The 26,486-nt window shown below is 41.3% G+C and overlaps 1 protein-coding gene across 6 annotated transcripts in view; it reads right to left on the bottom strand.

Moving 5' to 3' along the window:
• The window catches only part of chd3 (chromodomain helicase DNA binding protein 3), a 46,709-nt gene extending 23,828 nt beyond the window's left edge, over positions 1–22,881 (bottom strand). The window contains exons 1-24 of one of the 6 annotated variants that reach the window (XM_078276239.1): positions 22,480–22,881; positions 19,892–20,019; positions 19,593–19,781; positions 19,390–19,517; positions 17,920–18,170; positions 17,412–17,545; positions 17,175–17,310; positions 15,202–15,377; positions 13,369–13,638; positions 11,134–11,337; positions 9,378–9,601; positions 9,047–9,178; positions 8,666–8,762; positions 6,810–7,001; positions 6,523–6,723; positions 6,116–6,253; positions 5,477–5,598; positions 5,017–5,190; positions 3,960–4,101; positions 3,462–3,593; positions 3,101–3,218; positions 1,784–1,908; positions 1,467–1,698; positions 983–1,167 (exon numbers count right to left, since the gene is read on the bottom strand). In XM_078276239.1, coding sequence (XP_078132365.1) covers positions 983–1,167; positions 1,467–1,698; positions 1,784–1,908; positions 3,101–3,218; positions 3,462–3,593; positions 3,960–4,101; positions 5,017–5,190; positions 5,477–5,598; positions 6,116–6,253; positions 6,523–6,723; positions 6,810–7,001; positions 8,666–8,762; positions 9,047–9,178; positions 9,378–9,601; positions 11,134–11,337; positions 13,369–13,638; positions 15,202–15,377; positions 17,175–17,310; positions 17,412–17,545; positions 17,920–18,170; positions 19,390–19,517; positions 19,593–19,781; positions 19,892–20,019; positions 22,480–22,642 — 3,993 coding nt within the window. In that variant the 5' untranslated portion in view covers positions 22,643–22,881. The remainder of the gene's footprint in view (positions 1–982; positions 1,168–1,466; positions 1,699–1,783; positions 1,909–3,100; positions 3,219–3,461; positions 3,594–3,959; positions 4,102–5,016; positions 5,191–5,476; positions 5,599–6,115; positions 6,254–6,522; positions 6,724–6,809; positions 7,002–8,665; positions 8,763–9,046; positions 9,179–9,377; positions 9,602–11,133; positions 11,338–13,368; positions 13,639–15,201; positions 15,378–17,174; positions 17,311–17,411; positions 17,546–17,919; positions 18,171–19,389; positions 19,518–19,592; positions 19,782–19,891; positions 20,020–22,479) is intronic. The other 5 variants (XM_078276236.1, XM_078276233.1, XM_078276235.1 and 2 more) reach the window with 5 other exon arrangements.
• Between the last annotated feature and the right edge of the window lie 3,605 nt (positions 22,882–26,486).

Genomic DNA, 26,486 nt, shown 5'->3' with positions numbered 1-26,486 from the left:
AAAAAAGAAGAGCTTTTACACATCAAATGTGACTGTGGCCTTTGACACACCACTCTTCTCTTACTATCTACCAGCCTTTTACACCAAAAGGTTCCCAACCCGTGGGCCGCAGACTGTTACTAGGCCTTTGAATGTTTGCTACTGGGATGCAAGGAAACTATATGATTCGACACAAATAGCTTTGCAATTAAACATTGTAGGCTATTTTTGTGCTGCATCTTTCCTCGTCATTCCCTGTCATGCCCCCACAAAATTACCATTGCAATTTCCCAAAGCCAAAGTTCACATCTTCAAAATTCCCTGTTTTGTCCAACAAACAGTTGAAACCCCAAAATATTCAGTTCAGTATCAAAACAAAGTATCAGTATCAGTTCGGACAAAGAAAAGCAGCAAATCATCACATTTGAAAAGCTGGAACCAATGAATGATTGCCTTTTCTGTGTGAGGAAATGTCTTACATAATTAATTGATTATCAAAATAGAGTTTTTGCAGTGATTGTCTGTCAATTGATTTATCAAGTAATCCACTTATCGTTTCCACCCTATCCATCTATAGCTAGATAGATAGATAGATAGATATTTATTGATCCCAAAAAAGGGAAATTACAGTGTTACAGCAGCAAAACATCAGTCACACAGCACAGAATATACATAAAATACTAGGATACAATATACATGAAATAATAGGATACAATATACATACATACAATATACATGAAATAATAATAGGATAGAATACAAGAACAAATATTTAAAATATATACAAGTTGGGAATACAAATGTACAATACAGGACACTACCTAAGTGTTGCTGAGAGGTCTATGTTTATTTCTTATTTGAAGTGAGTAACTATATAAAGCTTGTCATCAGGTGCACAGTTGCTGGATATGGAAGATATAACTTGGAAATGTCTACAAAGATCCTTTTAAACATAAAATCTATCATATTACTTGTAAGATCCCGTCGACCTCTTCCCTCTTACCTTATCCTCCTCTCGGACCATGTACTGGGCCACTTTGAAGGAGCTGAGGTACTCGTTCATGTTCTGGACATCCGAGTCGTCTGTGGCGTCTTGGCTTCGGTCCAGCAGCCTCTCGATGGCAACGCTGTCGTAGTGGATCACGCTGCCCTCGTCCTCAACTTTATCCCCCGAACTATTCTTCATACCTGCCACACGTGGAATTAAAAAGTGGAAATGATTTGTCCTGTTCCTCCAGACAAATTTTACACATTTTTCTTGTCAACCTATTATATTGCCAAGAAAACCAGACTAAGACAAATGTGTCAAGATTAAATTACATTAAAGTGAGTGTGTTTGACAAAATAATCTCATACAGGAGAAGAAGCCTGCCAACTCCAACTTTGACCCTGACATTAAAGCTCCAAATTCCCACATTATTATATATGACTAAACACCTTGTCTTCCCTTAACAAAATATTCTTGTGGAGTTGAAAAAATAACTCACGTTCTACTTCATCCTTGAAGAGCTCTTCTGTTCCAAACTTGAGGATGTCGTCCAGTTCCTGTTTGGACATGGAGCCAGCTTTGGACCCCAGGCCTGGCCGGACCACCAGGTGGGTCAGCATCATCTTCCTCTTGGCCACCTGGGTGATGCGCTCCTCCACGCTGGCTCGCGTCACGAAGCGGTAGATCATCACCTTGTTGGCTTGCCCGATTCGGTGGGCTCGACTGAACGCCTACGCAGAGAGGGATAAAGCCCAAACATGAATTTTATGTAGTATTAAATCGTTTCCTTCCTCAGCAGCTACCAGTCTACAGTACCTGTATGTCATTGTGAGGGTTCCAGTCAGAGTCGAAGATGACAACTGTGTCTGCTGTGGCCAAGTTGATGCCTAAACCTCCCGCTCTGGTGGAGAGCAAGAAACAAAACTGACAAGCACCAGGAGCTGTGGGCAGACAGACAGAGAGAGTGTGTGAGAGAAACTAACAGCCAGTAATAATAATCATTTCTTTTTAATGAAAAGGATCCCACTGATGCCAGTAACTTACAGTATGTTATCTTTATAGTGGTAATACGGTTTTCATTTCAGGGGACATTGAGGAATTGACATTGATTGAATTTGATATCAACCTTTCTTTTGCCAACCTTTCCTTTTTGTTATTTGTTCAATTCTGGATGTTTTTCAATTAGTTTGAAATGTTTTGTGATGCTACTGCTCATCTGTACTGCTGTTACATTTCCTACATTTTTGTGTGGGATTGTTCTTCCCCCTCATCATTGTTTCTAGTCTAGTTTAGGATTTTTTAATACCTGAAATATTCATAAATATCAAAATATTTTGTATGATTTTTATAACTTCTGTGCAACTATTTAGATTTTTGAGAATAGATCTGGAGGGTCATTTTGTAAGTGTACTGTATATTTTTAGTTTGATCACTTTTTTTAAACATTAATACTGATTTTGTGCCTCATATTGATAATTTGCCTGATACTGAAATGTTGTTCTCTTAAGTTTTAGGAGCATACAAATACTAAAGCTGTTATTCTGTATAATTGAATGCCATGTGTCGATATGGCCAAGTTCCACATGAAGACAAACTCAGCATGTGTCCCAGTGCTTATCATCCTTTGTAAGTAATGTCAGTTTGGCATAAGTTCCAGCAGTTGAGTCTCATCCTGTTGCCTGACTCCATCTCTTTCTACCATCTACTTGCATTTCAATCTGCTCATGAACTGGAGAAAATCAAACTGTGATGATCACCAAAAAATCCAGCTTGGAAGTCTAAAAAAGCCCAAAAAGCAAACAGCAACACAGTATTGCTACAGTATTTTCATTATGATACCTCTTCATTAGACATTTCTTTTGAAATTCTGTTTTATTTAACTAGCTGTCCATGACAATAACCTGTGTAAGGCGGAAGCGGGAAGAAACAGGAAGTTCTGCTGTTTCTGCAGTCGCCAATCAAGTAGTTTTCTGGTAACTTCAAACAATGTTCTCTTGTGAAGTAAAATGCATTATTTCAGTCAATTTTCGGGAACTACTCAAGGGAACAATAGGTGATAATGATGTAAATCCTACATGACCAGTTTACTGCACCTTTAATGACTGCACATATCTGCAGACTCCAGTATCTCACCATTGAAGCGGTCAATGGCCTCTTGTCTCAGCGCTCCTGTGACGCCTCCATCAATTCTTTCATACTTGTAACCTTCATGGTCTAAGAAATCTTCTAGTAAATCCAGCATCTTAGTCATCTAAAAATGTAGGAGAGAAAGAGAAAGAAGTGTTTTCATCTACTGTATACTCGATTACCCACGCACAGCTGGAATCAGTCTGCTGCTGAGCCTTCTGGAGGCGCCATGGGACTAGTTTAACATCTGTGAAGGGAGCTGTCCATCTGGTGTCTGTATACTTACCTGTGCTTATGCATACTGTGTGTGTGTGTGTGTGTGTGTGTGTGTGTGTGTGTGTGTGTGTGTGTGTGTGTGTGTGTGTACCTGTGAGAAGACCAGTACTCGGTGCCCCTGCTCTTTCAGTTTACTCAGCATCTTCTGCAACAGAGTCAGTTTCCCAGAGGCCTTAGTGAGGGCCGACCCCTCGTAAGCACCGGTTGGGGTTTTTTGGGCTTCCTAGGAACACACACGAACCATGCCATGAGGAACAAATGACTGTCTGCATCTCAACTGTAGTTTTAAAATCAAATTTGTAATAATCATATGCTACTATTGTAGCATATGGTTATTACAAATTTGATTTTAAAAAGATCACTACTAATCATCACCACAAGGTGTCACTTTTCAGGAGAAATTCAAAGCAAATGGTTTGAAAAGAATGAAATACTAGCAAATAATGATTGGTTTTCTTCTATTATATTTCTATCAAAGCGTTATGTTTGGCTATAGACGGTATTGTCGAGGACAAGAGTATATGTGTGTGTGTGTGTGTGTGTGTGTGTGTGTGTGTGGGTGTGTGTGTGTGTGTGAGAGTGTTCTCACCATGGAGGCGACAGGGAAGAGGTAGGGGTGGTTGCAGCACTTCTTTAGGTCCATCATAATGTTGAGCAGGGAGACCTGGTTTCCTCCACCTTTTGAGTTCAGAGCCTCAAAGTTCTTGGTCAGAATCAGCTTGTAGTATTTTCTGTATTTAAAAGCATAAAGACAAATGAAAAAATGTTAAGAGCACAGTCCCATACATATTCAATGTAAGCCATGTAAACCAACACAAAGACTAAGACAAACGTCCTTTCTTTTTATCCTCTCCACCCTCCATTGCTACATTGTTTATGAAAATATCCTGACAATTTGTTGAGGAATTGTCTAATTTTCTACTTCAATATTACATATGCAATTTTTTTCTGCAAAATATAAGTATATAAGTATATATTGCTCTGAATCCACATTAATCAGTGGCAAATTGGGGATTTTTGATTGATTAACAAAATAACATCTTACATACATATTCCATTTTCAGTGTGGGGCTAGTTCATTTCCATTAAATCTAATTATTGTTGTCCATTTCAAATATGTTGTAAGAGTTTTACATTTGTAGCTCCCACAGTAGCAGTTGGCCTTTTAAACATTTAAAATAATCACAGCTAACCAACCATGATAAATGTTATTTGCAGGTAAAAACATGTCGGGAAAATTTTCTTTGTTTTATAAATGTTTAAGTTGCGACCATTACAACAGTATTGCAGTGACTATTTCAGCATGAAGCAGGCCCTATGATAAATCTGATACATATTGAAATATAGTCATTAAACAGGTGTTAAAATAAAGGTTGAATGTAACCTAGATGAAACAAAAACAAATTTTGCCCAGCTTTAACCTAGATATCCAGATGTTTTGACCTACAAAAATCTAAATCATGCTTACTGGAAATTTCAAAACAGTCCTCCACTGTTGACCACAGAGCACCTTAACAGTGCCTTGTTTAAGAAAATGTAGGCTAAGTGGTTAATGATCTAGCAAGAGGGGAACGTGCCCCAGTTATCTAAAAATGTCAATCACCAGCGTAGCCACATTTCCCCCTAAACCCTCCCGCGTGTCGTACTTCTGCATAGGGCTCAGCTCCACTCTGACAATCAGCTCGGTCTTGGAGGGCATGTTCTTGAAGACGTCTGCCTTCAGCCTCCGCAGCATGTGAGGCCCCAGCAGGTCGTGGAGCTTCTTGATCTGGTCCTCCTTGGAGATGTCGGCAAACTCTTCCAGGAAGCCTTCAAGGTTACTGTACCGAGAGATGGACTGGGTGAAGGACTGATAGTACCGAGTTCTTGGTTCAAATTATCACACATTATCTGACACCATTAATGAATTATTACTAAAAAGGGAAAGAATGATATGCAGTATATGCAGTAAAATAAATACGTCTGTGTGTGTGCGTGTGTGTGTGTGTATACGTGTGTGTGTTTATACGCACGTGTGTGTGTGTGTATACGTGTGTGTGTTTATACGCACGTGTGTGTGTGTGTGTGTGTGTGTGTGTGTGTGTGTGTGTGTGTGTGGCGTGCTACTTGAAGCGGTTGGGTGTGAGGAAGTTGAGCAGGTGAAACAGCTCCTCCAGGTTGTTCTGCAGTGGAGTTCCTGTCAGCAGCAGCTTGTGGTCGATTTTATAGTCGTTCAGACGCCTAAAAAACTGCAAAGACAAGTTACAGTCCCTATCATACATCTGCAGTACTAAGTCAGACAAAAAAACAAAAAAAAACATAATAACTATAATGTATTTGTCATATAACGCATTCATTAATTTATTGATTGTGATTGTGGTCGACATTATCAATGTAATCGTACATACATCTGCAAGTACAGGTGTACTAGCGTTTAAAATGTTTTACTTGACATATATATGTAGTGTTTTGGTATAATAAAGTAAATTGAATTTGAGAGTGAGAACTGAAATAAAAAGAACTTGCAGTCGAAAAATGCCAAACATGTTAAAGATACTGGAGTAGATTTAGAAAGATTTCTGCCACTACATGGTTTGTCCACCAGAGAGCGCTGACAAGATTATTTTCCAGCTGTGACATGTCTCACTAAGTAGATACAGTATCTTGGTCACAATTCTTTAAAAACCTTTTTTAGGGGCTCTTAAATTATATAATGGGATTTATATTAACGTTGACACGCACAGACACACACAGTAGCTGCAGTACCTTGGACTGGTTGTTCTTGAGCCGGTGAGCCTCGTCCACCACCAGACAGGCCCAGTCGATGGACTTGAGCGCCGTCTGGTCGATGGTCACCAACTCGTAGGAGGTCAGCAGCACGTGGAATTTGATAGGAGCCTCTCTCTGCAGGAAGATAAGAGGGAAACTTAAGAGGAAGGAGGACAGGATGTTATATTATATTAACATCATATTTGTTTTGTCATATTTTGATCGTTAATGTTAACATAAAACAGAGTTTTGAGTTACATTTTGCCGGGAATTATTAAGAATAATAAAAAAAAACAATAACACAAAATTATCCTATAATTACAACACAATTCCACTGACAAAAAACACCCAGATAGAATTGATTTATTGCCCAGCCGTGAATAACGCAAATCTATTTTCCTCACCCTCAGTTTGAAGGCCTTCTTCCCGCCTTTGACAGCCGTGTCGTCGAAGGAGAACTCGTTCTCTCTGATGATAGCTCGGCTGTCCTTGTCTCCTGTGTACGTCACCACGTAGAAGTCGGGCGCCCACATCTCAAACTCCCTCTCCCAGTTGATGATGGTGGAGAGCGGAGCGCTGACCAGGAACGGTCCCTTAGTGTGACCCTGAGGGACGGAGGAGGAGGAACGATTCATGCAATCTTTGAAATCAGTGAAAACAAGACAATAACAGGACCAAGGGGCTCCAGTACCTCTTTAAAGAGTGAGTAGAGGAAGACGATGGTCTGGATGGTCTTGCCCAGGCCCATCTCGTCTGCCAGGATGGTGTCTGTGCCCTGAGCCCAGGAAAACCGAAGCCAGTTCAGACCCTCCAGCTGGTACAGGTGCAGCGTCCCACCCGTCGATGTGACAAAGTCGGGCTGTTCCTCGTATTTTATTGTAGGCTGGACGGAGAGAACACAGAGGAAAGACTTGAAAAACCTGATTGGGACACAGTTAACTGTACTTTTAATTGTAGTTACATTAAAGGACAATTCCGGCGCAAAACGAACCTAGGGGTTAATAACTGATGTGTACCTCTGGGACATGTTTTCATGCTAATCGAATGTGTTTGTAGCTTGAAAGACGCTAGCGCGGACCGCTGATTAGCTTACAACGCTAGTATTCGGGGCACAGGGAAAGTAAAAACAAAATCGCTATTTATACAACTAAAAAGGCTCAAAATATCACCACACTTCAACGGTAGCATAATGAGGGTCCCTACATGGTAACCGAAGCATTGAGAACTTTGTAAGTGTACAGACAGTTTATTAAAAAGATTATATTATATTATATATTAAGTAGGGCTGTCAAAATAACGCGTTAATTTCGATTAATTAATCTGAGAAAAAAAAAACGCGTAAAAAAATTTATGCAGATTAATCCACTCCATATTGACGTTAGTATACAGACGAAAATCTGGTGCCACTGATATGTCTGCGCTTCTCTCTGATGCTCTGAAACAGACGTTACAGACCCCGCTGCATGTGACGCTAGTTAACACAATACTCAACAGCAGCTAACGTTAGCCTACCGCTAGCTAGTAGCTGGATTAAACACGGTTACAATGCTGACAGCTAACGCTAAACGGTGTAAAGTTTGACTGTGTTTTACTGTAGAGGATTCAACACCGGTATGTAACAATCTGCAGCTGCCGTCGGAGAAATGACACAGACGGTGCGTTCAATGAAACTGGTAAACTACAGCCTCGTGGTGCATTTGAAGGTATTGTAAATGTCCTTTTCCTATCTGGTTGTTGTTTTTGTCGTTCAACAGCAATTTACTAGTGAAATAAGTTATTGTTATACATTATTATTAAATCATTTCATTTTGACCATATGGTCTTAGCAATAAACAAGCCGTTCTTTAATGTCACCAACTGTTGTTTAGTACCCTTTTTTTTCTTTTCTTTTTTTACTTTCTTAAAAAGTATCGGTTCAGGCACCGTTAATTATGTATGCGATTAATTTCGATTAATCAATCACAGAGTATGTAACTAATTAGATTACATTTTTTAATCAATTGACAGCCCTAATATTAAGATTATAAAGACAGTCGCGTTCTCGTATACAGGCGGCCGCCGTCTTGGGAGCTACTGTCTGAATTGTCCTTTAACAAATAATTCAAATTCAAATTCACTTCAAGTTTTTTTTCCACAAGACAAAATCAACCCATTAAACAAACTTTTGAGAATGTATTGTACATTTTATTCACTAGATTAATTAACACATAAAAAGAATATGGTACGTATATAAGTACGTCAATTTTAAACATCACAAATAAAAGCAATGCCCTCAACAATATGGTTGTCTTTTCTTTTTTTTGGGGGGGCATTTCAAACCCTTGACCTTCTGCGTCGAGGAATAAACCTCTGCATATGTGCGCCCGCTCTACCAACTGAGCTAACCAGCCACACACAATATGGTTGTCTTTTAGAACCTGACTGAAGCTCCAGAGAGTCAGAAACAAAAATCAAACATTCTTCTGGAACTGAGATTTGGTGTAAAATAAAGACAGGTCCATACAGCAGCTATACATTGGACAGATACTGAAACTACAGTTAACTCACATCAGTGACCGGCGAGGCAGGAGACTCCTCTTCACCCTCCTGGATCTTGCTCCTCATCTTCCTGGGTTTGTCTGGATCCTCCTTCATTATTGCATCTCTGTTCGACAGCAAGTTGAGTCAAGCACGAAAGTAAACAAACGAGTAAATACGAGTAATAAATGTCTGAGTATTTTAAAAGCATTGACCTACAGGTAGGTTTCCATACTTTGGGATGCTCTCCGGTCCCATACAAACCTCTAACCCAATGAAAAGAGCTGAAACAATATCATTACTAGACTCATTTTGAAAACTGTTTTTGCCTACTGTCTTGCTGTAAAAGAAAAAGCAGCTCTTGCTTGTTATATTCAAAAGTGTGGGTCAAATGTTTCCAGCAGGTCTTACCTGTGCTTCCAGTAGTTGCCCTTGTAAATTGCAAAGTCTGGGATGTCCATGTCATCTCTCTCCCAGGTACACTGGTCATAGGTCAGGTCCCTCCATTTCACCAGGTAGTGGTATGTCCCCTTCTTATCCACACTGGCAGCGAGACACATACAGTACAGTGCGTGCTTATTACATTTCTGTAAATGTGTACAAATGTTGTCAGTTTTTGTAAACCACCATTTTGTACTTTAACAGGCCAAAAACAATATCCTACTATATGTTTAGAAATATAAATAAATCACACACAGAAGACCAGATATACTGCATGCTCATGCTCACACACAAACCTCACCTGTGGTTGATGATGCGGTGGATCATCATCCACTCAGGCTTGATGCCAAATCTGTAGTACTTGTCTTCCAATATGGCGAACTGGGGGTCCTTGGCCCTCCTCTTCTCGCTCTTTCCCACTCCGTTCTCGTCCTCTCCGCCCGACCCGTAATCCAGGCTGGGAGGCTCGTCCATGTCCGTCTTCCTCTGGTAGTTTCTGAACATCACAGAGTGGAAGATCTCCAGCTGGAAGGAAGAAAAGAGGGAGAAAAAGATCATCATCTTTGTGACAACATCAACAACAATCCACAATGGGTATCCCACAGGGCTCCATCTTGGGGCCTCTGCTTTTTAGTTTATACATAAACTATTTACCAACATGCTGTCAGTCAGCTAACTGTCAAATGTATGCTGACGATACAGTAATTTATGCATCAGCTAGGACACCAAGTACAGCAGCAGAAATCCTGACCAAGGAAATGGAGGGTATATCCCAGTGGCTTAAAAAAAACAACATTTGATGCTCTACGTCAAAAAGACTGTATTTATGTGCTTTTCTATAAGAGGGAAAGCCAAGTGTACTATCAAAATAGACCAAGAGGCCATAGAGGAAGTTGAGGAATTTAAATTGTTAGGTATTATTCTGGATTCCCAACTCAAATTCAATAACACACACAAACTCTGTAAGACTGTCCGGACAAACCTGAACTGTTTCAGAATGATAAGGCATCACATTCCTGTAGGAAGGCAGCTTTACTGTTTTTTCATGCCATGATACTATCTCACTTATCCTACTGTGTTACTGTATGGGGCCAAGCCTCCCCGACAACAGTCAAACCCATCATATCATTATACAAACAGGCCCTAAAAATAATGGATCAGCAAACCAACATTTTGGCACCACTGTTTGATTGTACAGAAATACAAGCTTTTAAATATTGATAGTTTTATTAAATTCTCTTTTTTTAAACTGATTATTAAATGCGCAAACAATCTAGCTCCAGTCGTACGCTGTCCTTTTGTGACAAAAACAAATACAAGGAGAGTGGCAACTAGGGGAGCAGTGGGTGGCAACTGCATAGCAGAGGGGCGCAAAACCACTTTCAGCAAGTCATGTTTTTCAGTGATAGGGACCCATTTTTGGAATGATTTACCAACTGAAATAAAAACACAAACAAAACTGAAAACATTTAATAGAAAGGTGAAATACTGGCTGAAAGAAAACCAAACATGTAATCACTGAGTCAGTGGTGTTGTTGGAATGTATTGTCTGGCTGTTTGCGCATGGCTGCCAAGGTTCACCCTGCGGGGCGGGGTCCGGGTATGTGAGCTAAACATGTAGAGGCCCGGGCCCCTCACTATCGGGGTGGATATAGGTGAGCAGGTGCGAGTGGCTGGGTGCTTGGGGTTTGTGTTATTACGTGATGTGCTGTTTTGTGTAATATATGTAATATATTAGTATATAATGTATTTGCTGCATGACTGTGTAACTCACAATATGTAGTTATTTAAAAAATTGTACTTGGATTATTTGTTTTTTAGAAAAGCCTGACCAGGGACTGGGGTTGCAAATTGCCTATTGGCTAGATACCTTTTATGCAACACATCTACACATATTGTTATGGCCTTGACTGTGATAATTATGTATGTAATAATGTGCGCTGCATTGTCCCTGACAAATTAACTAATAAATAAATAAATAAAACATTTTGAGCAATTCTTGACTCGACTTGACCGTTACTTTACATCCATCCCTCCATTAATCTTTTCTCTCTCACCTGCAGCTCAGTGATCCAGGTACAATGCCAGAAGGACTGCCCAGTCAACTTGACAAAGAACTCTCTCTCGGCTCTGCCCTTCATGGGTGGCGGCGGGGGGGCATCAGGTGGTGCGTCAGGAGCGGGGGGAACCGGGATGGGAGGCGGAGGTTCACCCCATCTCCAGTGGAGGATCTTCTGGACACGTCCTTTAATAGGCGGACACTAGAGGGGGAATACACTTATTAATGAATCCGCGGAAGTGTGTTCTGATCCTGTGGTTGCAGTCACATGATTGATTAAGACTAATTATTCAATGACACACAGCTGAGTCTGTTTGATACCTCTGTAACTAACAAAGAGTCAGTTAGGGCTTGATACGTTGTACCTTTTCTAATGTAATATAATAAACTTTCTCTAATGTAATAAAATAGAGACTTTAAAGGTAGCGTTCAGCAGTGTTGCGAGTCCTTGGGAGGCACAAATCTGTTTTTTCGACTTACACTGATTCCCCAAAGTGCTGTCACGTTTCTCAAACAAAGACAGCAACGGCCACATGAATGACATATTGGCTGAAATCAGTACATGCACACAAAAAAAACATTTTGCACAGGAAATCATGTCCACAGTCAGCGTTATTTTTTAACAATAGCTACTTATTTTAATCGTATTATCACAAGATGCTGCCTCGTGATTTTTTGTTTAGGTGTGTGAGTGTGGGAGCATTTAGACTGACACCATAGTAAGAGCACAGTTTACAGCACAAATGTGTCTAAATGTAATTGTTTGGCGGTGGAACCTGATTTATTTAGACTTATATGGCATTTTTCCATTACATGGTATCTGCTCGACTCAACACACTGTGCGTCCGTTTTCCATTGCAGATTTTAGTACTGCCTCAGCGTGGCTGGTCGTTATATGCCGGCTCCACGCAAACACCAGCGCACAAGTATAAACATCTTGCCACTTGAGCTTGTTTTACAGTTTTGTGGAGGCTCCACGCAGAGCTTTCGCCGTATACTATATAAGTGGCCTGATGTTTATACTTGTGTGCTGGTGCGTGCGTCGAGCCGGCCATGTGTATGTGTACGTAGGCTATGGCGAAAGCTCTGCCTGGAGCCTCCGCACTGCTGTAAAACAAGCGACGCTGCAGGAAACTGTTGTGACCTTAACGCGACACACACACACAGAACGTGGAAGGTGTGTTGTTGTTGCCACAGCCAGAAGACACATTTAGTTTCAAATGAAGCAGGAGGCAGCAAAAAAAAAAACACAGCTGGCTAAACTATTTAAAAATAGCGGGTTTGTTCAGGACACCCCCGTCTGTCGCTTTCACGTCACCTTTTCGGCTCACCTCAGCTCGCTTGGAACCTCGACTGAGGAGGTACTAAAAAAGGTACCCGTTAGCAGGTACCAGGTACTTTTTTCGTAATGGAAAACCAAAAAAGGCGAGTAGAGTTGAGGCGAGTCGAGCAGGTACCATGTAATGGAAAAGCGACTATAGACATCGGTGTCCATTTCCATTTTAGTCAGACTAAAACCCAAGAATTCATCGCTACGTGAAGTGATCTTTTCTTGCAACACTGCTGTCACAGCGACACTCCCTGTCAGAAGTCTTTGTCATGCACATACGCACATGTAAAAGGCTGATTAGAAACCTGGTTAAATGTTTTTATGGCCATAAAATCAACATTTAAAACAACAAGATTAATGCAAAAAGCCGACTGTCAACCTGTTACCTCAGTTAATGTAAAGGCACTAACTGAACATACAGATTTCATATCGATCATTCATTTTTACACCAAATCAAAATAAAGCAACAAACTAAAATATCCTACTACTCCTATTTTGTCAGAATATAAGAAGGTATATACAATCTATTTTCATCATATATTAGTAAAGGGACTTATACATCCTGAATTTGTAAGTCTGTAAATTAACAATTAAACTAGATGGAGAGAGGGGTGCCTGTGTAGCTCACCTGGTAGAGCACGTGCCCATATACGGAGGCTCAGTCCTCAACTCAGCAGGCCCAGGTTCGACCCCGACCTGAGCCCTTTGCTGCATGTCATTCCCCTCACTCTCCCCTTTCATGCATAAGCTGTTCTATCAAATAAAGGACTAAAAATGCCCCAAAAAATCTTTCGAAAAAGAAAAAAAAAAAATACTGTAAACTAGATGGAGAGAGTACACAGAGTCCTGAATCGGATATAAACAGAAGTTTAACATTGTAAAATAAAAATGGGAGCAACTCACCATGCATCGCGGACACAGCCACTCTCCATTGGGGATCTCTGGCAGCGGCGGGTTTAGACAGTGGATGTGGTAGGAGGAGGGGCAGGTGTCGCAGCATAACAGTTCACCGCCATCTTTACACACCCGACAGAACTCCATGTGGTCGTCATCTTCCTCCTCCGCCCCGGCGGGTATCCCAATGCTGACCTCTGATATCACTCTGTCCTCGCTGTCCTCCTCGAAATCCTCAAAGTCCTCGTCCTTTGCTTCCCACTGGATTCCTTCTTTTTCCTGGGAAAGAAACGTTTATTGATTGACATCTCAATTGAGTGAAAAATTGACAATACCATTTTTGCAGTCAAGTTGGATCCAGGTGATAGCTACCCTAGCTATCTGGTCTTATTGGCTTTGAGTAACTATGACTGAAAACATAAGAACAAGGGGGAGAACTCAGAAGCTGGTCAATCCCCAGACTAGCAGGATTAATTTGAGGGGGAAACTTTTAGTAGAGAGCAAGTCAAGCAATATTAAGCATATTTGCGGTCTCCTTTTCCTGTGCACCAATGCCTATTTGTGAGTAATGAGTATATTTGGGCATAACAACATTGCCACCTAAAAGAATAATATTGGCTAGTTCGAAAATATAAAAGCTAAAAGTCTGGAGGAAAGGAAGTATTAAACTGTGGCAGCTGATTGACTTTCTGCAGAATAAAAGGAGGATGTGAGTCGTTTATTGAGCTTCTGGTGCCTGTTACAAAAACGCGATTTGCGAACATCACGGACACAAAGATCGGAAATCATGGCAGCGTCATGTTACACAAATGACTGTTTGCTCGCAAATAGCATATGCATTTTACATTTCTCTCATATAGCAGCGTAGCGGCAACGAGCAACAAACCGGCAGCTGGTAGTAGGACTACATCTATAAATAAGAATTTCACAAGGATCTGGACTAGGGATGGACGATTAATCAAAAATGTATCGACATAGAAATTCTGAAGCTGTTATCGATGTATTTTTCTCATGACGATAATTTCGATAATTTTTATAAAACTAAAATGTGACTTTTTTCACACTACATTTTCATTTCAAGATGTGTGCTTTCATTTCAATTTTATACATTTTCAATAAATAGCCATAATAGTTCCCGCTTTGTGTGTTTCCTTCAATTATTTTAAAATAACAAAAATAAGCACTTTTGAATTGGAAAGAAATATCTCACCTTCAATATTTGAGCCTATTTACAGTACGAACCTTGCCAATGAACTATGAAGACCAAAAAAACGAATCACAATTTTTTTTTAATTATCGTTCATTATCGAGGTAAAGGCAATTAATCGTGATTCTGATTTTAGGTCATTTTGTGCAGCCTTAATCTGGACTACAATTCATTTCTTTTTAACGGCATTTCTTAACTGTCAGAACTATCCAGTAAAATGCAAAAAGTCTTTCTCTGTGTTAGTATTTTGCACACAACTCAACCAAACATGTTAACAGAATTTGACTAATTGTGCTTGTTTCAGTGTAAAGACAGTTGATGAAAAGATGAGGATTTATTTGTGACATTACTGAATAGATCTACACCCACATCACCACTTCAGGTACCTGTCTTTGTCTGGGCAGGATTGTGTATGTCTGAATGCAGCCAGCTTGCCACTGAGATTTGTGATGCAGCTACAAAGCCTCAATTCATCTGGTGCTCCGAGCATGTAAAAACAAACCACTTTTAACTGTTTGTTTTTTTCACTCATCTTTGCCAGGTAGACGTGTCGCTTAAAGATAAATATGGAAATAAGGATGCTAAGCAAAATCATGAATAGGAAGCAGAAACAGACGTGTTCCTGTTGCACTCACGCAGTGCGGGCAGCTCCACTTGCCCTCGGGGGCCTTGTCCAGCTCAGGCTCAAGGCAGACGAGGTGGTAAGCTCGAGGACAAGTGTCACACAGGATGATCTCTCCGCCCTGCTGACACACCTCGCAGTAATCCTGATGATCCGTCTCATAGCCGTCGCCATCCTCTTCACCTGGGACTGGAGGGACGAGCACAGAAAGACATAAATGTCTGAAACATGTCTAAAAATGCAGTTTTTTTGTTTTTCATGTTTAAAAATAATTCAGACTGAAAATATGAATCAAAGTAAACTTGACACAGATGTGGACATGTTAGACTGCATGTCATTCATAATTAATGATTGTACAGTTGTGTTCTAAATAATAGCAGTGTGATTTAAAAAAGTGAATAATGCTCAAAATCCTTAGAATAACTTTTAATTCCATAATATCAATGCATTGGGAACACTGCACATCCAATTCCAAATCAAAACATGACCAAAATTGATCAAGTTTGTGTTATACCTTTACAGAAAGTGAAGAAAAAGGAATATTAGGCTGTTCAAACTCAAACATTTACTGTACAAACTGAAAAATGTCTCAAGGGTTTGCTTTACTTTGAATCACTGTACTAATATTTAGTTGCATAACCATTATTTCTGAGAACCTCTTCACATCTGTGTTGCATGGAGTCGACCAACTTCTGGCACCTGTGAACAGGTATTCCAGCCCAGGACGATTGAACTACATTCCACAATTCCTCTGCATTACTGGGTTTTGCCTCAGAAACAGCATTTTTGACGTCACCCCACAAGTTTTCTATGGGATTGAGGTCTGGGGACTGGGCTGGCCACTCCATAACATCAATCTTGTTCATCTGGAACCAAGACTTTGCTCGCTTACTGGTGTGTTTTGGGTCATTGTCTTGTTGAAAGACCCATTTCAAAGACATTTCCTCTTCAGCATAAGGCAACATGACCTCTTCAAGTATTTTAATGTATTGAAACTGATCCATGATCCCTGGTATGCGATAAATAGGCCCAACACCACAATATGAGAAACATCCCCATAACATGATTTTTGCACCACCATGCTTTACTGTCTTCACAGTGTACTGTGGCTTGAATTCAGTGCATGGGGGTCGTTGGACAAACTGTCTGCGGCCCCTAGACCCAAAAAGAATAATTTTGCTCATCAGTCCACAGAATGTTGCCCAATTTCTCCTTTGGCCAGTCAATGTGTCCTTTGGCAAATTTCAACCTATTCAGTACGTCTTTTTTTCAGCAATGGGACTTTGCGGGGGCTTCTAGCTGATAGCTTTGCTTCACATAGCCTTCTTCTGATCGTAACAGTAATCACAGGTAACTTTAAGTCTGCTTTGATTTTCCTGGAGCTGATCGTTGGTTGAGCCTTTGCCATTTGGGCTATTCTTCAATCCATTCGAATGGTAGTTGACCGTTTTTTTCCCACGTCGTTCATGCTTTGGATGCCATTTCAAGGCATTTGAAATCATTTTGGCTGAGCAGCCTATCATTTTCTGCGCTTCTTTATATGTTTTCCCCTCTTTAATCAACTTTTTAATCAAAGTCGGCTGTTCCTCAGAGCAATGTCTGGAACGACCCATTTTGCTGAGTATTTCAGTGTGAAATGCACTATAACCAGCATGCACAACATTTGCTTCCTTCCTTCCTTAAATATGGGCCATAATTGACACCCGTTTCTTCACAGAATCAATCACCTCACTTATTGAACACAACACTGCTATTATTTTGAACATGCCCCTTTCAATTACAGATTCAATTACACAGAATGAGCAGCATGCATGTCATGACTGTTGGGTCTGTTGGTTTTCTATGACTCTACAACACTTACTAGTAAATTATTTGCCATGTAGAAATATCACTTCTACCAAAAAATTTGATTTATGAGGTTAGTGATGTTGGACTGCTAGTATTTTGAACACAACTGTACATATAACGGGCAGTGTGTGCTTATACTTGTAATTTTCTTCTTCTTCTTAGCAGGCCGTCCTCGCTTGTTCTTCTTGACGCGACCAGAGCTGTCAGAGCGAACCGAGGAGCTGTGAACGCTGGAGTCCTCCTGCTCCGACTCATCCTCATCCATGTCCTCGCTCTGATAGAGAAATTACAGTCAAGGAAAGAAAGAGGGGAAAACAGATAACAGAAACAGGAAAAAGAAGAAGCAGAGGGGGCATGCAGAAGCTTTGTACTCACTGAGCAACTCTTCTTCCTCTTGGCACCTATAGGTGATAGCTTAATACGAATGGGTGCCATCTTTTTAGCCTTTGCGCCAGCCTTTTTCTTGTCCGGGACTCGAGGACTTTTACTGCGCTTTTTAAAGCCAGGGCCTGGACAGAAAAGATCATAATGCAACATTTGACAGAAAGAATGACAAAGTAGTGAGGAACAAAGGAGTAGGAGTAAATAAGATAGTTTATTGTCTTAGATTAGCATGTAAACCACAACATAAGCAAACGTCAGCTGTTCACAGGACATCAGCATGTGTAAAAGATTATTAATGTTGTTGTTGTGTGTGTTGTTGTTGTTTTTGTTGTATTTTCCCCAATCCCAATGATTTAACACACTAACTGCATCATATCAATGAAAAGTTTGTCCATCTGCTTTATTTTAATGTCTGCTGGATTACAAACTGTCCAAACTGACACAGAAGCTTAAGGGGCACAGGGAAAGGAATCTTTCAGGTCTAAAACTGACCACTGACCTTTGCCTTCTTTCGTCTTTGCCTTTCTGATTGGTGGCGGCAGTGGCGGCAGTGGCGGCGGTGGCTCAGGCGAGGCATTCGCTGTGGAGACCTGCTCGGCAACAGCGATCGCAGCAGCTGCTGCGGCTGCCGCGACAGCAGCAGCATTGCCCTTGAAGGGGTTGTTAGAGCTGAACTCTCTCCACTTGGCACCCAGGATGGTCATCATCTTTGACATGGGGATCTTAGGATTCTTCTTGGCTATCATCGGCCTGTGGGCGAGAGGTTGGGATCATTGAAATGCTTTGGAAAGAGAAGCCATATGTGCAGAAATCCGTATAAACATTTACCTTTTTCTAAGAGCTGTGGCATAACTCTTTTTCAGTATAAATTATTGACTAATAATGCTTTATTTTTTGTTGACTGTCAATAATATTTATATGAATTAGACAGGAAAGGTTTGTATATAAAAATCTATATAGAAAGAACTACAGGAACCATTTGGCTGAGAGGAGTTTTCCACTACAGCTCAGTCTGCCAGTGGTGTTGAGACAAATAACTTCCCAAAATGTCAAGCAGTGGACATTATGGATTACTTCATGTTATCAGAGTGAAAGCAGGTATGAGTCAGCTGCAGAGGCCGAGGCTCCACTGACACACTGAAAGCACAACTAGCAGGGATAATAAAGACACAGCTGCCAGGGGAAGACAGAGGCAAGTTGTTTTCAACCCACGCCACCTGTATCTGTCTTAATATGCTGCTAGTAGTTTCACCACGAACAGCTTCTGTTCAACAGTGCTGCCAGTGTAGAGGGAGGTCGGTCTGTGTGACAACGACAGCCTTGAAACTTCATACAAAGTATAAAGTAGCTAGTTTTTTATGTACTACGACAGTACCTGTGCATATACAGCAGACATACATGCTTTCAATAGGCAGACCTGAGAAGTAGAAACATAAACAAGATCCCACTCCAAACTGGGCTTGTTTTGTGAGTTGTCACTGACATTAACCTTGCACCCAGCGCATAGAAGTACATGTAGGACTCGGCAGGAGAGCACCAATTTCTCTGTCATTATGAATAGTGCCGATGTTATAGTTCTGCAGGATTATAGAGATCACAGACTCAACATCCAAACACCAGCAAAATGCTCCTTTAATTCCTGAAATCTATCCTTCAAGCCACACTCAGCAACTCACCGAAGACCAGATACAATGGGACATTTAAACACCACATCTTGCTACTTTAAAACTGGTACTTAAACACAAGCAAGCTCTTTTGAAAACAAAAGATGCTATTGCTGAGGACTGTGTGCATGTGAGCTTGAACATAACATAGCTATAACTGCATCACCATGCCAACAGTACTTGTTGACATTGAAAAACACTGTATATGTACTGTATATGTGATGTTTGCTTGTCTTGATTTAACCAAGAGCGACAGCCAGCAGTCCACGTCAACACCACATGAAAACAAAAGAGGAATACTGTACCTCATGAACTGGCTGAAGGCTTTGTAGTTGGTGAGTTCCCTGTAGTCCTCCTCTGTGAAGGTATGATCAACATCCTCCAGACCCCACTCCTTCGCCAGCTGGGCAGAGGTCTTCTGCTCTATTGGCTGCTGAGAGGAAACCACCAATGAGAAGACAGAAAGATAATGGACTTTTCAAAGATGACTTTTAGGATTATGCTTTACCTTTGTTGATTCCTCCTGACTGCTGTCTCTGTCCCCATCGATTTTTTTCTTCTTCTTGGTTTTCTTCTCCTTCCTTTCTTTATGTTTCTTCTTTTTCTTTTTCTCTCCAGAGCCATAGTCACTGGCTACGCTGTCTGAGTTCTCGCCGTAGTCTCTTTCTCTGTCTGAGTCTCTCTCTACATCGCTGTCCTGAAGAGGAGACGACAGAAGAAGATATTGAGAAATAATTAAAAAGGTGTAATGCAGTCAGCAAAGTAAAAAAAAAAAAAAGCCAAAACATGACAGCTTAACAAACTTACAATCTTCTTGCGTTTTTTTGCTTTGACAGGTTTCCCCTCTTTGTCTTTCTTCTTTGTGTCCTTCTTTTTCTTCGGCCGCCCTTTCTTCCTGCACGGGACCTCTCTGTCTGATATATCTGCCTCCTCGTCTAGAGGAGAGACAGGTTTAAAGAATGCGTGAAAGAGAGACAGCTAGTAGAATCAGATAAGCAATAATCTTCTCAAACGCTTCCCAACACTCAACTAATCCCTGCTGAACATAATTACACACAACAAAAGCTGCATGAAAGCCACGGTGGCTCCAGCGACCTCTGACCCTGTCTGAATTGTGACACATGCTAAATTAGATACAGTTTGTCAGAGGACTGTAAGTAGGTTTGACAGCTGGTGTTGGTAAATCCATAGCATGGGGATAATTGGTTTATTGGCAAGGCAAAAGTGTGACCAGCACCTTTGAAAACAAAGCTGAAAAAAGCATCCGTAAATCCTGATTTGTAAAAACAGAATAAAAAAGATCTAATGTTATTATATTTTCTTAAACTTTTGATTTAGGGGAATACAAATTAGTAGAAATACAAACAGTTTAAACCCTCCTCCTGTCTATATAATAGAAGACTCTCAGCCACAGTGCATCTCAAAATACATATCTCTGCTTTCACTTTAAATGATGTGGAACTATCAGGTCAGCTACTCCCCATGGTGCCTGTGCAATATCACAACCACAGGGGAAGCAATTTAACCTGCAACCCGACCTGGCTTGGAGTAGAAAAAGAGAAATAGCACCAGCCTCAGCTTCAAAAGACAGAATGCAGCAATGCATTAAAGCGTAACAAAAATATGGGCTGCGGTCGTGCAACCAGCCTCTTTAATAGGCTACATTTAGTCGGATTGTATTGTCTGTCTGCCTTTGTTGGTGAGCGCTCCCACCAGCAGCGGCAGCAGCCCCCCACCACCACCACCTCCTCGTCCTCACTCCCACCCCGTCCAACAACCAACCCCGCTTCCCGCGTATCCGTGCAGCGTTCACCGCCGCTGTCGCGCCGGGGGCGGCAGTAGCACGCACGCAGGGCTCGGTGATTCAGAGGCCGCCAGTGGGACGGAGCGGTGAACTGGAACGACTTATTTGCCGCTCTGCAATTCCCACACAGGGACCCCAACCACCGCTGTGACCGCTGCTAGAGGTCGTGAGGGGGTTAAGGTCCTCGACGGGAAGCCCGACACTAGGCCTATAGTGTATCTGTCTGGCGCGGCATGGCTGGCGGGTCCGGAGTCAAGCTAATGAAGACTAAAGACAAAGCAATGGATGATTCCTGTAATATTCAGATTGGAAATTACACTTGCGTCCCGTTTATCCTGAGTAAACTTATGTCACTCTTTTGACATCTGCACTTTTAGGTTTCTCTGTTACATCTGCATTGCACCCAGCCCAAAATATTACTAGTTATTAAGGTAAATTAATAACACCAACCCTTAAGGCTGCTGAACTGCTATTTTTGACTTCTACTGTTGCAGTAGACAACCACTACTTTCTGCACCCTTACCTTCACTGCAACCCCGTGCAGCTTCACTGTCACAGAAACTTCAAGAATGTCATATAGGCCTATGCATCATCCTTTTTACAATATTGATGCTGAGAGGAGCAAAAAAACAACCACACTGTTCTATTGGATATCATTACATTTAATAAACATGTTATTCAGCTAATTAGTGGGCATGTATGCTAAGCCACCAGAGGCAGCTAAACAATCACACCTCTGTAAATGAGCAGCATGCAGCAGCAGTGTCTTATTTTGACCTGTCATAGCGACGATGGGGTAGTGGGGGTAAGTTTCTGTCTGGTACCACGGTTTTACACAATCACCCAGCTTTCATGTCTGCACAGCAAAACGCATCCTCTCTCTTCTCGAGATGAGTATCAATATAGCCTCCGGCCATGTTTTTGCCAGCCTTTCTTGTCGTGAGCTTTTTAACCCTTCAGGGCGACCTTATTACCCTGCTCATTAACATGTCATGTCTAGGAGCTGTCAAAAGGGATTTCAGGGACAAACAAGCAGCAACTTTCGATGGTGGAGAAGTGAGCTTGCGACAAAAAACAGCTGTGGCAAGTTTAGTTTAAACTTTGTCGGGATGTGCTGGAGGTGACGAGGAATTGGACTGGGAGAAAAGTAGCATAGGCTATAGCAACACCACAGGAACACATCTTTTGCATAGTTGCAAACTGGAGAAGAGTTGTGTTTCTGTTTTCAAAGCGCGCTCTCGTCTTTTTTTCCAGCCTCTTGTAGCTGCAAATATGGCACCTACAGTAACATATAGGTGCAATAAATAGTAAACATATAGCGCTTTAAGGTGGTGAAACATGTGCCTCGTTTAGCAAAATAAATTGACTAGTAAGTAGTAAGTATGTTTCTATTTTGTAGGCGCGCACCCGAGTCCTCGCTTGTCTCTCCTGTACCGTACCCTACTGGACCTGGAGAATCACAGATATGGGGCACAAACTGCGGGTTCCGGCTACTTCTAACATGCCCTTTCTCCAACATTATACTGCCAGTAAGTGTGTTTTTATTTCGTGTGCGCGCTCCCGACTTCTCCGCCAGTTTTCTTTACTGTACCTGGCGCGGCTGGTGTTGCAGTTTCCCGAGGCGCCGCCGGCGAGTTTATGTCGCTTGCGTTCTCGTCTAGGTCTCGGTCGTCGTCTTCTTCATCAAAATCTCCTCCCTCGGAATTAACCACCATGCCCTCGTCTTCCTCACAGGATCGGAGAGGAGAGGACATTATATTCCTGTCATTGGATCCGTCCTTGTATTCAAAAAAGCATATTCTTGCGCCGAATGTGTGATATTTATTTAATATTCAAATCGGCACAGAAAAAAGTGGGGGGCGTTTTGAAATATTTTACACTAGGCAGAGCAACAAAGATGGCCGCCCTCTTATATTTATTTTTTAACAACCCCCCCCCAATAAGAAAAAATCCCCTTACATAAAAAATGGCTGACTATATTATTTCAGAACGCACCCCCCTCCTCCTTTCTCTATCTCTCTCCGTCTCTCTTTCTCCCTCTGCGCGCCCCCTCCCTCCTTAAAAACGTACACATTGTTACAAGAGAAAGGGGTGTGTGACTGCATGTAAGTTACATTGTTACTTGTTTATTTCTTTTCTGTCTGCCCCCCCCCTCTTTTCTCCCTCGCTCCAAGTCCGGATCGGTCACGAATCCGACAGACTTGCCAGGTGTCACTTGCAAGATCAAAAGCAACAACTCTCTCTTTCTGCATTGCAGAGCCCGACACAAATCTATCAAATATGGCCACCTTATATTCTCCAGAGCCCCCACCGTTGTATAAAAAATATTTTGGAGCAGCAGCAGGGTTGTATGGTTGTGTGTGTGTGTGTGTGTGTGTGTGTGTGTGTGTGTGTGTGAGTGCTGGGGAGGGATTGAGAGAGGGGGGTTGGGAAAATCTGCCGCAGCCATGCCCAGACTTACATCAGATTGTATTGCTTAAAAATTAACTACTTGTGGTGGGGACGGAAACCATTCACAATATGCAAACTACATTCGTCCCTTCATTAACCGCCATATTAAACAGGTCAAAGCACATACTCCATCTCTAGTACAGAGGTTTAAAAGAAACGCAAGAGATTTTGTGAACTCTTACTGTACTTACTGTAAAATCTCATAAGCATCAGGCTGTGTAGAGTGGATGGCAGTAAGGCCATGGGAATCCCTCAACCCCAGCCAGCCTTAAGTGGCTGCTCAGGGCACTTTTGTTTTGACAAAAGAGAATTTGATGTGCCTTTCACATTCAAACCTCACAACCAAATTTGCGGTCAGACAGGAGAAACTGTGGCAGATAAAATATGAAAAATGTTCTGAATTGGATTGAAACATCCTGATGAGCTTCTTACGAAAAGACTTTAAGTAGATGTAAATATATATGTAGTTTAACTTTTCATTTGGCCTTAATTTCATCGCATTCAACTAATGCAATAAAATGCATTTATTCTCTTAAAGAAAAATGCAACAATCATATTTCGCATAATGACTGAATGGATTTCTTCAAAGCCGAAGAGGTCCATTTATTACCAGTAAGAGGCCATTGAATCACATAAATATCTCAGCATCTTTGCTCACAGGTTCCTTCATGAACTTGACTAAATAAATCCTAACAAAACATCCACTTATGAGGTGTTTCTGGAGCTTTAGATTGCATCAGCAACATTTAAAGCACAACAGAAGACTGAGATGTGCTTAAAACCGGAGGAAAAAAGCTTAAGTGGACCTTGTGTTAAGATCTTTTTATTATTATTTTATTGTGGAATATAGGCCCCTTTTCACTGAAGACAATTTGACTTGTCACAGTAGGGTGTAAATAATAAAATTAATTATGGGCAAATTTCATTAAGCTGCTTTAGTTTCAGGGTCATGGTGTTGTGCACGCTGGCTCACTGTCCAAGCTTACTGGGACACTCGTTAATGATATTAGTAACACCTGTACTTTTCTTCCTACAGTATATGTCAAAATGTAAAAACAGCAGGAAGAAAACATATTTAATTCTCAAAATGTCTGATTTCAAAATTCACAAATGTAAAACATCTACAGTCAGTGAGAAGATTATCTACTGTCAAAAGTGCCTCATTTAAAAATATGGCTGTTGAATAGGCCTACTACAGATTTACTCATATTTCATATATAATATTTCTCATTCCCGAAGAAGAGTAAGATGTTTTAAAGTTTTAAATCCACTGCTTCTAAAATCCAAGGATGTTTTACTTTAATATGTACGCACAATGCATGCGTAAGCCCTAAACTACTTTTGATGACATAATGATGTTGTGCCAGTCACTGCAACAATCAGCTAATTTGACACAGGTGGTCATGGAGCAGAACTTAACGAGCCTCATTTTAAAATGTAACTACAACAAGTTCTGTGTCTTCCCATTTCAAATATTTATGCAACTCAAATATTGCAAGCTGGCACTACAATACTTTGGTATTCAATAAAACCGCATCATACCCTTAAACAAAATAATTCAACCCACAAAATAACCCGTAAATTAACTAAACTGCTTTCCCAAACAAACTTGTGGCTATATAACATATGTAAATTTGTATTTATGTCATGAGTGAGAGTGCCATCACTTTTCATTGGATATGGTGAACCATCCCGAGATCACTTTTTGGATTTTAAAGGTCTTTGTGCATTTTCCAACAAGAAACATGGAATAGAGGAACCACAACATTGTGTGAAACTATTTTTTTTTTTTTTTTTTAATCCTGTCCACAATCTGTCTGTGTATGTTACTCTTTGAGCTGCGGATTTTTACACCAATAACTGCATATTATGTAAACAAGTATTTCAATTACGCCCCGTCTGCTGTACATGCTCCTCTCACTGCTGCAACAGGTGTTGTACCGCTCCAGCTCAGCTTCCCCGCGCCCACAAACGACAAGAGAGGAATTTGTAAGTGTCTGATCCAATGGCTACATCTGCCAAGAGAGACACGGTGCGATGACACGGAGGGAGGAAATGTGTGTATCTGTGCAGGGAGAGTGTGTCACTGGAGCCCCCCCCCACGAAGCCTCTGGCCACTGAGGTGGCTGCTGTTGCTATGTGCATTTGTGTGTGCACAACATATACCCTCATCCACAGCATGCATGTGTGTGTAAGGTATTTGTAGCCATGACTGTGCATGTGTCTCACTATGCATCTGGAGAAAAAAAAAGGGTGAAACTAGCCAGGACTCTCTCTCATATGCCGCAGGCCCTGACACACTGCACTACTATGCTGTGGCTACCCCCCTCCGTGTCCGTTTGGCAGAGAGACGTGTCGAGGATGAGAGGGAAAAGCGCCTCCCCTGGGTGCTGCGCTGTAGCTAACCCAGATTTTATGCAGTGTGACACACAGAGGAAGACACCGGCTCCTGTGCTCCATTTAGAGCTGAGCTGTCTGAACTGAGACGACCCGGAGAGCAGATAAGGCTTAAATTACATTCATGCAGTGGGGGCGATAGAGCAAAAGTTAACTTTACATATCCCAACAAATGGTTTTAAGTGAAAGTTTGACATATTCTCTTTCTATTTAGTCTTGCATGAGCCAGTTAATAGGTTCCAATTATGGCTTATTCTGCCCTTTGAGACTTTCATCAGTGTGTAATTTGTTTTAGAATCTTTTATTCTGGTTCTAGGAAGGTCTCGTCCCCCATCTCTGCAAAAAAAAAAAAAACAAGCCCTCAAATCTACAGTATAGATTTTGACGTGCAATGATGTGGCCATGTCACACAGAGACAGTGGACACCTATCAGAGCCATGAGGGCACTCAGCTTTAGTTAGTTTTCAGTGCATCTGTTAGGTCATCTGTTCACACGTGGGCCTCTAAATTTAGATGTAAATTCCTGTAGATTACTGAACATATTTGTACCTTAAATCCCTTTGGTTGAACTGGTCACTAAAAGCAGACATGTACTTGTGACGAAGTGGCCACACGTAAACATTGCTTCACGTCATGGGGTTACGAGCCAAAAAGGGTTTTAAACTACTGCCTAAAAAAGGCAACTTTGTATGCTTAGTTTGAGTCAATCAAACGAAAAAGCATGATACTCACCTCCAGCTGGAACATTGT

This window comes from Sander vitreus, chromosome 19 (assembly GCF_031162955.1).
Source record: "Sander vitreus isolate 19-12246 chromosome 19, sanVit1, whole genome shotgun sequence".
NCBI lineage: Eukaryota > Metazoa > Chordata > Actinopteri > Perciformes > Percidae > Sander > Sander vitreus.
Note: the sequence above shows the minus strand (reverse complement) of the source record. Positions and strands in the feature narration are given on the sequence as shown.